At 42.0% G+C, this 13,001-nt stretch overlaps 1 protein-coding gene across 1 annotated transcript in view; it reads left to right on the top strand.

Moving 5' to 3' along the window:
* The window catches only part of HMGCLL1 (3-hydroxy-3-methylglutaryl-CoA lyase like 1), a 194,720-nt gene extending 185,303 nt beyond the window's left edge, over window positions 1–9,417 (top strand). The window contains exons 8-9 of the mRNA XM_042236821.2: window positions 2,377–2,502; window positions 6,921–9,417. Of these exons, the coding sequence (XP_042092755.1) occupies window positions 2,377–2,502; window positions 6,921–7,022 (228 nt within the window). The 3' untranslated portion in view covers window positions 7,023–9,417. The remainder of the gene's footprint in view (window positions 1–2,376; window positions 2,503–6,920) is intronic.
* Window positions 9,418–13,001: the final 3,584 nt, after the last annotated feature.

Here is a 13,001-nt window from a genome sequence, read left to right on the forward strand (position 1 = left end):
AAACAAATTCTGTCTGGAAACTTGCATTAGTCACAGAGACATCCATGGCGTTTGGTTCTGCTCTTGGGAAAACGGGTAAACAACCTAGACCTCACAAGGGAATATCTAGAAAATTTATTAAAAATGGGCAGCTTTACAGACCATAATGGAAGAGAATATAAAAAAGAATATATCTATGTATATATATGCATATATATATCTGAATGTTGTTGTACAGAAATTAGCACAGCCTTGTAAATCAACTGCACATCAATTAAAAAACGCAGCCCCCTTAGCATGTTAAAGGAACCAACTGAAGAGCCCCCGTGGCCAGATCTCAAACAACATGAGTGACAAGGCATATAAAGGAATACTGGAACTCAACGCAAAGCACTAAATAAATACCTGTGAGTCTCTACTGATACAAACAAATGTTTGAAGAAATAAATGATGATGGGAGAACAGACAAATCTCCCATATGGCTGGCTTATAAATAATTTAGGTACATATTATCCACTCCTAAATCTGAGCTGCACACAGTGACTTTTTTTTTTCCCAAAAAGTACCATGTGGGAAACAGGGCGTGGGATCAAGGTGAACATCATCAGTCATAAACCATAACCATGTGGAGCGTGCCTTTGATATGATGTGTCTAGACTGGCATCTCATCTGTGTTGCCCTGCTCACAAAAGTTTAGGAATCCAGTCTAACCATGAGAAGACATAAGACAAAACCCACGTTGAAAGGTATTGTACAAAACGCATGACAGGTACACCTCAAAATGGTCAAGGTCAATGAGGACAAAGAACGGTGAAAGCTGAGAAGATGTCACAGCCACAGCATCCTGAGACAAGATAACTAAATGCAATGTGGTACCCGGATGAGTTCCCAGAACAGAAAAAAGACAATGGCTCCCAGACCGGGGAAATCTGCATCATGTGTGGACCTCGGTTAGTCATATCAGATGTGTCCATTAGTTGTGACAAGTATACCGTAATGATGTAAGATGTGAACAGTAGGGGAAATGGTATGTATTGTATGGGAATGCTCTGCACTTTCTTCCCAAATTGTCTGAAAATCTAAAACAAAAATGTTATCAAAAAAGAAAAGGAGAAAGAAAGCGCAATTCCCCAGGACATCAGTGAGAACAGCATCCGGAATCTTGTTAAAAATTCAGATTTTCAAGTCCCAGCTCAGACCTCCAGAATCATAAACTGAAGCTGTAGCAACAATGTGTGATTCTGCTTCTGTGATTTAGAACCCCTGACCCAGCAGGGTGATCAGGGCTCTGCTTCCCAGTGCTGCTTGTTGTGGATGAGGCCATGGCCATTTTTGCCAATGTCCAGGAGCAAAGAATCAGATTAGCCCTCAGGTGGCTCCTGATGACCCATTTGTCACATTCCACGGAGGCCTTCTCTGCTCACCTCTCTTCTTGAGTTACTCGAGTCTGATCTCAGGGGTTCCTTTTCAGACCCATTTGTGCTCATGTCTTCCACAGCTTTTCCAGCCCATGGAGACTGTCCATCTCGGATCTCCCCAGATGTATAATGTGAACCAACTTGCATGTTTCCAGAGGTTATAGACCAGAGCAGAGTGGGAATCCTCTGGAGACAGAGGTGACCTGGGACAAATTATGCGATCCCTCTGTGCTTGAGTTTCTTCATCTGTGATTTGAGAATGATGGAAGAGTATCCATCTCATGGGGCTTTGTAGGGATTATGAATCAGCATCATATGGTGTTAATAATAATATCTAGCACTTAGTGAGAACCCAGTAAGTGTGAACTGGTGCAGTTGTTGATGGTGGATGTCCTGCCTCTTAAATGGCTCTTCACTTCTCCCAAAACATCCAGATTTTGTGTGCAAATTAATCAAAGTGATTAATCAATAAACACTGGGTGAACGGAGTGGATGAACTGACCCCACAAAACACAGCTTCAAACACAGAGACATCCCCAACTTGTCTTCTAAGGCATCTTGATTTTTTGGGTCTGGCTGTTGAAAATATTTCATATTTTCATATTTCATATTTTCAACTGTTAGAGCTGTTAGAATAAAGCTCAAAATTAGATTGGAGAATACACCCTAGGTATGAATTGATCTTACTTCAAGCTTCACCCCCTACCTTTGTTCTGTTATCAATCAGAACACCGTTTCAATTTTGATCTAAGACTATTGTCATTCCTGAGATCTTTTAAGAGTTTCTGTTAGCCTGAAAGATGAGATTATTCAGAAAAGAAGTCCACCTTGGGAATGTTCCAGCAGCAGGTGGGTAAGGGAATAGAGTGGGATCATGGTTCAGATTTTCCTTATTTGCTCTTTGGAACAGGTTAAATAGAAACGCAGCAACTTACATACAGTAAAGAGACAAGCTTGGGCGTTTGGGTTTGTTTTCCAGATGGGCATTAATGTAGTGGATTCTGCCGTATCCGGACTAGGCGGTTGCCCTTATGCAAAAGGTGCTTCTGGGAACGTAGCCACAGAGGATTTGATCTACATGCTTAATGGCCTGGGGGTTAATACGGTAAGTTACTATAGCATATTTTAATATTTATACATTCCTTGCAGATTGAAGTTGGAATGTGTCTCAGATTTGGGAAGCAACTTTGAGGTCAAGTTTTACTACACTTTTGCTCCTTCCTAAAATGCACAGTGGGAAAATACAATAAAGATTCTTGAGGGGGACTTCATAAAAGAACTTATTGCTATAGCTCAATCACCAATAATGCTACCATTTCACTTTTTTTTTTCTTTACTGCTTCATGACTTCCAAAGTACTTTTTTTATCTAGTATCTCATTTGATGTCACACACTTTGTGAGTTAGAGCCTGTCTTTGCTTTTATGATTTTTGTTTTTGCTGTTTTGTTTTCCTTGGAGGAAAACTGGGAACTTGGTTTTCTCACGGTGACAAGTAGGGCTTTCTGGAAGAGAGCCCAGGGCCATTTTAAAATGGCCAGTGGAGGAGCAGAGTTTAATAACACTTAGCATGCCAAACACTGGCCGGCAAGAGTAGTCTCTTTGCAAGTGGTGTCTGAGAAAGGCACAGGCCCTCTAATAACACCCACCAGAATCACTGCCTTGTTTTTGCCACATGCTTGTTAAAATGACTTACTAACCTCTAAGTCAGAGTCTTTCAGGGAAATGTATAAAAGGCAAAAACGCTGTTCACAGATGATCAGAAATTCCTATGTTTTCTGAGATGTACAAATCACCACCTGGATTAGAGAATGGGGTTGTCCTCCCCTCCCTCGCCTCTCTGCTCTTCCCTCGCTCTGCTGAGAGGCGCTCCTGCCCAGCTGACTGTCCGCAGCGTCCTTCCCAGCGCTTCCAGTTTCTCAGCTCCGCCCCTCCCTCCTGCGTTCCCCGCCCGCTGCAAGGGCCTTCCTCCTCATCCTCGGTTTCACCTTTTAGTATTTCCCTGCTGATTCCCCAGGGCCACACTGATGGGGTCCTCTCCTCTGTGTTCCAGGATTCTTTCAGTGTCTTCCTCGGTTGTAGCACCGTCTTCTTTCTGTGTTCAGCTCCCCCTGGAGACGGAGAGCTAGTATTACAATGTATTCATAGGTGCCTGTTGCCTAGAGACACTCAATCCTGTTCATCGAAAGATTAATATCACCTGGCGTTAAATACCAGCAGCTGTTGACTCTCTTCTCTGGTTCCGTTCAGTTCAGTTCAGTCTCTCTGCCGTATCTGATTCTTTGCGACCTCATGAATTGCAGCACGCCAGACCTCCCTGTCCATCACCAGCTCCCAGAATTCACCCAAACTCGTGTGCCTCGAGTCGGTGATACCATCCAGCCATCTCATCCTCTGTCGTCCCCTTCTCCTCCTCCCCCACTTAGGAACAGCTATTGCTGAGTAGTCTGATCATTTCCATCGTTTCTATTAGAGAGGTATGACCGTGACAGAACCTGAAAAAAGGAGAAATATTTTCTCTTTTTTTTCCTATTTATTTCATTGAAGCATAGTTGGCTTACAATGCTGTGTTAATTTCCACTGTACATCAAACTGACTCATATATATATATATATATACACACATATATATATATTCACATACACAAATTCTTTACTGTATTCTTTCCCAATATGGTTTATCACAGGATATCGAATATAGTTCCAAGTAGGGCCTTGTTTATCCCTTCTGTATATAATAGTTTTCATCTCCTAATCCTAAACTCTCAAGCCATAGAAATCCTTTCTTGAAGATTTATATAACTCGGTTGAACTCAGTTGATGCTTCACAATGAGTCAGGCTGTCTGGGTCCAGCTGCGAATAACCCGTTTCCATCTCCAAGAGTTTCACGATTTAAGTTGTTATGTTGGGTAGCAACCAACAAAGCAAGGCTGTCTGTGGAACCTGTATCACTGTGGCTCCCATGCCTACGCAGTTAGCAAGAGCCACTGCTTCAGCTTCTAAACTGTTTTGGTTGCTTGTCCCTTCCTTCCTTCCCTTGCTGCAACCACATCAGTACAAGTCCTGATATCTTCCGTGGATGTTCATCCTCTATCCTGGTCTGCGGGACTTCCCAGGTGGTGCTAGTGGTGAAGAACCGGCCTGCCAGTGCAGGAGACATAAGAGAGAAGGGTTCGATCCCTGGGTAGGGAAGATCCCCTTGAGAAGTACACGGCAACTGACTCCAGTATTCTTGCCTAGAGAAGCCCATGGACAGAGGAGCCTGGCAGGCTACAGTCCATAGGGTTACAAAGAGTCAGACACGACTGAAGCGACTTCAGGCTGCCTTCAGATTCGTCCTCCATGCTGCCATGGAAGATTTCATCTAAGATACACGTATGAATATGCCTTGCTTCTGTTTGGGCATGTATCAATGGATTCCCACTTCCTGAAAAGCAGGGCTGCATTCTGCCACACACTGTGGCCTTTTATTTTTTCCTTTTCCAGTCACTTCTGCCCGTCCCTTTCCACACATCCCATGATATTTTTCAGATGTCTGTACTGATGGTGCCTCATGCCTCCTCCTTCTTCTCAAGGACTCACACACACTCTCTGTACAAGCCTCAGGTCAGGATTTACGCTTCCTGGAACTCTCCCCAGAGACGCTGCCCTCCTTTCATTCCCATTTCCTTTTCCTCAGTGGGTTGGCCTGCCTGCAGCTCTGCCCTCGTGGTCATCTGGATCTCTCTCTCTTGGTTACTTTAGCTGCAGTGCAGGCTTTCCTGTTTAGGGGTCCACATATCCTGCTTGACCACAGGCACCCTAAAGACAGAATCTATAGTCTATGTGAAGTTCTTGAAGCCTCATAATGTATCATAGTACATTAACATATTTAAGCTCCTGGTTTAAATGCTGAAATGATTTAAGTATAAATGCCACATTATCTCAAAAAGGTGCCTCTTCATTGGGCTTCCAGGGCGGCTTAGTGGTAAAGAATCTGCTTGCCAATCCAGGAGAAACAGATTTGACCCCTGGGTTGGGAGTATCCCTTACAGCTCCCTCCAGTATTGTTGCTTGGGAAATGCCATGGACAGAGAAGCCTGACAGAGTACAGCCCATGGGGTCGCAAAAGAGTCAGACACAACTTAGTTACTAAGTTAGAGAAGGCCAAAACAAAATTCTTCTTTGCTGTGATACCAACCAATCCCACTGCATAATTGCTATAAATGGAAATTACTGGAAAGCAAAGAAATTTGATGCCTAAAATCTTATGATCTTTTGTTAGATGTAATTCAGAAATGAAAAACCATATGTAACTTATTACTTACAAAATTTGCATATCGCTGCATTAAGAATGTGAAACCAAGCTATGCCTAAAGGACACTCCACCCAAAACCAATACAAAACCAAATCAAGTGTCAGTGTCCCAAAAGCAACTTCACAATAAAAAGAAACATGAAAATGATTTACATGTCATTTTACAAATTACTTTTGGTGATTCTTGAGCAGAGGTAACTGCAAAGAAAACAGTGCTCTGAAAGTTTCTAGAGAGAAATAACTAGCTATATTAAAGTTATGATCTCTTTATCATCACTGGTATGAAAAGCCCCTGTGAGTATTTATACTTGTTCATTTTAAGAAAACATAAGATTTACATAAATTTTAAAAGCTACTCCTTAATAGCAAGGAGCTTGAGTCAGTTCAGTTTTAAGTCCACGTTGTTTCCAGTCCATGTTGAGGGAAGACATAGGAGCTTACAAAGTGCTGCATGGGGGCAAATCTCTGGTTAACCTGCCTACCGCTCTGCCCCCCCCAGTCCCTGCCAGTGACGGCGCTGTGCGGGTTGGAAACCTCGGTGGTGATCCTTGGCTCCGCCAAGCCCAAGATGACGAGCCTGCACTGAACTTGGCCTTCATACCCAACTGCCGATCTGTCATCCATGGATTTACCAAAGCCTTTGTTGATCCTATTTATGCTCCCAGTCAGTACAACCTCTCAGGCAAACAAGTTCCAGATGTGGACTAAATACTACTTCATTTTATTAAACTGCCTCCTTCAGTTTCATGCCAGTAATCGTGTTTCTGGATGTGGTTAGAAATTAAGCATGCATTCATCATTCCTATGTCTCTTACAGCTTTATCAGGCTTGTTTGTTTATATACTAAGATATACTATGAGATCCCCCTGCCAAGTCCTTATCTGTAAACTGCTCCAAAGCATTATCCTTTTAATTGCCCTTCGCTGATATTTGTTCATTCCTTCTGATTCTACTGTTGTCCTCCATAGAGTTCGGGTACCAGCTTAATTACACTGGATTATTCAGGTGCGGTTAGCCTAGGGTCAGATTCAAGATATGTCTTAAGAAAGCAGAAAAATCTAAAATCTACATAATTTATGGAGACAAATGTTATCCCCCAATAATAACGAACATTTGTTTGATGATTTTAAATGGCTAAGTAACTACTAATATAATTAAAAGAAATCTGTTTTGTCTTCTTTCTCCCGAACCCCCCTTCCTACCTGGCACTGTCATTTTTGTCTCACCAGGGTGTGAATCTTTACAAAGTGATGGAAGCTGGTGACTTCATCTGCAAAGCTGTAAATAAAACTACAAACTCCAAAGTAGCACAAGCCTCATTCAATGCTTGACTTGAATGACTTTGTGACTTAAGTTGGAGAGGCTACATTTCAGCTACGGATATGCATCTGAAACTCATTACTGTCAACTTGTTCTGAAATGTGGAGTAATAGACAAAAGTGGGAAAAAGAAAGAGAGATACTTTGAAAAAGGGTATCACTGGATGGATTATGAAGTGGACGGGAAGATATACCAGTCATCAGGTAAATCGCAAGCCAAGGCTAAATAATAAAATTTGCAGACGTCCTTTGAACTTGGAGAAAAGTCCACCACTCTTTTGCTCTTATAGAAATAACTTTTTAATTTAGTCGACGTGAAAATTGACTTCAGATTTCCCTAAGTATCAAATACTGTGTTAATACTTAATCAAGCTGGCTTAGCACAGCGTACATTTCGTCAGTAGTTTATGAGCCCCTGTGCGGTGTGCAAAGTGTGTGGCCTCCGTATTATGCATTATACGCCTCTGGATCTCAACTTTGCATTTGCCAAGTCAGTTAAATTATGGACCAAGCGCCAAATCTCCATCTGACCCCACATAACTTTTAGCAATAGAACTTTTATATTTCAACTATGCTAACATCTGTTAACTATTTCAGTGACTTTATCTTGTTCCAAGAGGCTGTGGTCAATGGCCAGATGCCGCATCCTAGAAACATATTACCTCCTGTGTTTGTCACATGCATCCAGTTTACCATGCTTTCCCTTCCATCAGGTGTAGTAAAAACCAACAGAATGTCGCTCAGCTATTGAGAAGCAAAAGGTACAACTTTTATCCCAATGTCTAAGTTGCAATGATGAGAATAGAAAGATACATGTACTATAATCACTTTTCTCATTTTCAGCTCACTTCCAGGTTGTCCAAGGAATGTCACCATGATGCTAAGAACATTAATGTAGTTATTAATTTATGAAAACAGAATTTTTCTATTGATTCAGGGTAGTTTGATTAAATCACATCTGTTTGGGAGGATTGACATTTTATGGTTATTTTTAGTGTTGAAGTGGCTGAAATTTTATCTTCTGTAATAACATTGCCAGAAATAGCAAATACATATCCAAGTTGAGAAGAGGCACAGGAGGGCTGTGTTAAGAAAAATATATTTCTATTACCTATGCAAATCATATGGGGGCAGTATTATTCCATGTGGATCTAAATTGTCAGTATTTTTATTACTATTTATGTAGACTTTCCAGTGACACTCAGTGATCTTATCTTTGAATACATTTGAATAGAACTTGGATATGAAAGTGAGCATTGTGGGCTTTCTATTAAATATTCATCAAAACCACAGGAAATAAAAAGAAATTCAAGAAAATAAGAGAATTGCTAATTACTACTCTGTTAACTTTAAGGCTACACAATTACAATAAAAGGATTACAAGGGAAACATATTGGAAATGGACAGAAACTAAGTTTCCATGGAGGAGGCTAAGGCCTAGGTTGTGATGGATGATACAGCAGGAGCTTGTCATCAGAACTGAGTGCCCCTCTGCATTTGGGTTAGTGCTGGGGCATGGGAAGTGCAGAGAGCAAACTTACGGCGCCTCTCTATGGATCTGTTACATCGGCTCTCTTCAGGAAGAGCATGGTGCTGCAGTGGGGGCAGGAAGGAGACACCTGCCCCCCAGTGCACAGCAGGATGCCTCCCTTCCCATCTTCTGAGGAGACTGACTTTTCCTCTCTCTTATGCAGCTGTGGCGTTCTTAGTTTTGTGATATTTGGAAAAAGCATCAGTTTATGCAGACTGCTTATAGAAACAGTGAAGGGCAAAACTTGGCTGTTTAGAAATGAAAACCACCACGGACTCTTCAAAAGGCAGAGCGAGTCGTCAGAACCCCAGGTGCAGCCGAGCACACACACGCACTGCATGTACAGCAGCCCGCCTATTCATGTCCCAGAGCACCTCAAAGCTTCCTAATCACACGCCACAGGAAAAGTCTGTGCTTTAGGTGTTTGTTATCCTTTCTTCACCAAAACCATCTAAACCCTTCTCTTAACTTAAGGAGAGTTTCTTTTCTGGTTTTTATGGGGTGGGGATCACATAAACAAATAAAATGGCCTGAATTCCAGAGGCAGAATCCCCCCAAAGCTATATTTCCACTAACTAGGAAACTTTGGAATCACTATAGGACCTACCCAAACAAACTACCCACACATAAACCCACACCAGGGTTAGCCCTGGGGAAAGGCTTAGGAATGGCAAAGCAATTATGAAGTACATTTAGAAGTAACCTTTTATGACATCTGCCCTTTAAGACTACTGTAAAAAGTAGACATTTTCTAAATTCTGGATTCATGAAATTCATAAAGCAAAGAAAAGGAAACTTGCTGAGAACATTGACAATGCCCTTTTATGCTGTTTCTTCTGATCACTATAACATTTAATAAATAATCCTTTAGCTGCACTTCTCTGGCTATTCATTTCTATATATATGCATGAATTCTAGACATGTAACAGGATACTTAGCATTGAATACATAAACCACCAATATCCCTATCACAGCAGTAGAGGAGAGATAACATAAAGCCGGAGCCCCTCCAGAAATCTACATTAAATAGGCATGTGAAAAATTGTTGTGAATACTCATAATCATCTGCAAAATGCTTTGTGGACTAGAAGTTAGAAGTTTTATGCTTGTGTGGGGCAGGTTTAAGAGTTAAAAGGATAGTTTTGGAGGTACAGAGCTAGGAAAGAATGGGTAAGCTAGGGAGGAAGGGAGAGAGGAGGGGTACAGAATGGAGTGAAGGAAGAAGGTGAGAAGAGAGGGAAGGAGAGAAAGAGAGGACTGAGAAACTATTTGCACCCTGCCTTTGAGCAGCTCAGGTGGAAGTCACCTCCTGCTCTGGTAGAAGTGTCCACGAGGCTGCTTTAAACTGCAGGAAATAGAAAACCAACTCATTGGAAAAGACCCTGATAATGGGAAAGATTAAGGGCAGGAGAAGGGACCAACAGAGGATGAGATCGTTGGGTGGCAACGTCAACACAATGGATGTGAATTTGACCAAACTCTGGGAGATAGTGAAGAACAGGGAAGCCTGGCATGCTGCAGTCCATGGGATCACAAAGAGTTGGACATTGCTTAGCAACTGAAAAACAAGAACAACAATAGAAAACTTGAACTCCACAGGCTTAATTTCAAATATCTCAGAATTACTGCTTTCTCTACCATCATTTAGCTTGGAGACTCAATTATGTTGCAAGATAAGAGTTTCTTCCCATTTCCCTGTTGACACCTTCAGTCTCCTCCTCCTTTGAGTTGCAAAGTGGTTGTAGCATTTCTGAGTCACACCATCCCCACAGGACTCAGCCTCTGCTGAGGGCTTTTGTTTCTGGAATGCCTGTTTTTAATCAATGAAGGGCATTTCCCCCATCCCACCTCAAACTTTCTCTCCTGTTTCACTGAGCAGAACATCATCACGTGCCCATACCTTAGCTCCTTACTTACTTATGTGAGGACTAGACCGTGAAGATAGACCAGCCAAGGTCATGGGTGAGTGGATCTGTGCAGTAGTTCAGAAGATGACCCCAGAGCAGCTTGTGTCCTGGTGTGAGAGGGTAGGAGAATGGAAGGCAGAAGACCTAACGCCTCTGAAGAAGGAGCCATATCCAAGGTCTCTGAGACAGGAGGAAAGGATGGAAATGGAAAAAGCTTCAAGTGTGAGGGGAGGAGGTTTTAAGGGGAAAGTTGTCCATCGTGCTAATTGGTCGCTACATTTGTTTTTCTTCGGGAAAGTAGGAAGTGAGGTCAGCGAGCATTACAAGTGAGGGTGGAGGGAAGGCTTGAGAAGAGTGGGAATCTGTGAAATCCACCCAAAGCGGTATTAGAGGTTCACAGACTCTAAAAAATGGTGCAGATGAGAAACGGACAGAGAAAACAAAGCTGTGTTTCCCAAAGGGGAAACTGGGGTAGGGGGAGGGATAAACTAAAAGTTTGGGATTAGCAGATGTACACTACCATATATAAATTAAACAACGATGATTTACTGTCTAGGCCAGGGAACTATACAGCATTCTTTCCCATCATAGGTTACTATTCAGTGTCTGGTAGTAACCTATAAGGGGAAAGAACAGAATAAAAAGAATATAGATGTATACATATATGCATAAATCTGCTGTACACTGGAAACTTCAATACTGTAAATCAACTCTACTTCAATTAAAACCAAGGAAGGCAAATTTATAACTGTGTCTAGGGGCACCTGTGTGCTCAGTCTACTTCTTGGCCCTCTACCTTTACAGCTCTGTGTTCCACGCACTTCCCCCTCTTTGAAGCACTTCTTAGTTTCTGTGGTCCTGTCTTCCTCTGGCTCCTGCTATATCCTTGATCCCAGGTCCTGCCGCATCTTTCGTTGTTTGGTCTGTTCCTTCTCTCTGTTGTGTTTACCTGGAGACTTACAAATGCAAAACTGCTCACAACTCCTATCCTTGTCCAAATGCCTTCCATGGTCAGCAGGGTTGTCATCGCCTGGGTTTTTTTTTTGGGGGGGGGTGCTATTCAGACTAGGGCTCCACTCCAGACAAACTGCATCACCATCTGCATTAAGTGTTTTTTAATTGACATGTACTTTCATTTTTATTCAGTTCAAGAACTTTCTTTCTTTCTTTTTTCTTTCTTTTTTTTTTTTTTTTGGTTGTAAGGCATGTGGCATCTTAGTTGCCTGATCAGAGATCAAGTATGCACCCCCTGAAGCAGAAGCACTGGACCGCTGGGGAAGTCCCATTGTCTGCATTTTTAACAAGATCTTTACAGGACTCATATGCTTGTTAAAATTTGAGAAACACTGGCCAGTTTAACACTTCTTCTTGGGCATCTAATGGGCATCAAAAGCTTCATGTATGTAAAGTACCTTGTGGCGCTTGCCTTTGTGTCTTGTGTCCTAGCCTGTTGTCTTTTCTCTGCTCCTGGAACGAGTTAGCCTGGGGCCTACTGCAGGTGCTTTACCTGGTTATTCTCTTTGCCAGTCAGGGGTCATGCTCTTTCCCTGTTTGTGACTTCTGGTCATTCAGGCACCAGCAGCATAAATTTCACCTCCTTAGTGAGTTTCCCCAGATGACTCAGACTACAGTAAGGCCTCAGATACTCTATGACATCAATGTATTGCATTTTCCTTTTCATTATATAATATTTAATATTTATTTATTTATTTTATTTCTGTGCTCAACAGAATGCATCTTCCAAGAGAGCAGGGGATCTTCTGTGTGCAACATTCGTAGTTTCTTATGGCTTGGTGTGATAGCTATCTTATACATGTTGGTTAGGAGCAAAAATAAAAATACATGAGTTAATTTCAAACAAGAAGAAGGGAAGTATGCAATGTAAACATCACGTCTCCTGCCACCTTCCTTCCCTTGACTCTTGTTCCTCAGCAAGATCCAACTTAACAGGCTCATCATCAGGATTTCTCCAGGATACTTGGATTGGAGACAGATCTCACCAATTTCCTATATGTGATATCTCTCAAGCTTATTAGAAGAGCAAATTAAACTGAGTACTAGGGACTGCTATAATAAAAGATTAAAAATAACGCTTCAGTTGTGGGACGGAGACCCTGACCCAATGCTCAGCCCTTGGAGAGAAGAGGTATCTTGGACTTATTGCCCATCCATCTGTCGTGAGTTGTCCTTGACGTCATCTGATCTATTACTCGGCAGCTATGAAACCTTAGTGAATTTACCAGTCCCTTTAAACCTTACTTCAAACCTCACTTCCTTTATGTATAAAACTTGCATGATAATGGTCCTTATTTAGACAGCTTTGGAAGGGCTTCATGAAATGCTTATAAGTGTTTGGCAAAGTGCCAGAAAGTGGTCAATACTCGCTGACTGTCATAGTTTTTATTGCCCCTTTCTATGGCACTGCCCTGGAGTGGAACTCCTTTTCCCTTATGAATGGTTCAACCCCCTGGAAGTCTCTCATAAAAGGTCATCCTGTATTCTGTTCCATGTAAAGATGCATTGTCTTAAAGGGCTCATTGTGATCCTGAAAGA

The sequence above is a fragment of the Ovis aries genome, chromosome 20, assembly GCF_016772045.2.
Source record: "Ovis aries strain OAR_USU_Benz2616 breed Rambouillet chromosome 20, ARS-UI_Ramb_v3.0, whole genome shotgun sequence".
Classification (NCBI taxonomy): Eukaryota; Metazoa; Chordata; class Mammalia; order Artiodactyla; family Bovidae; genus Ovis; species Ovis aries.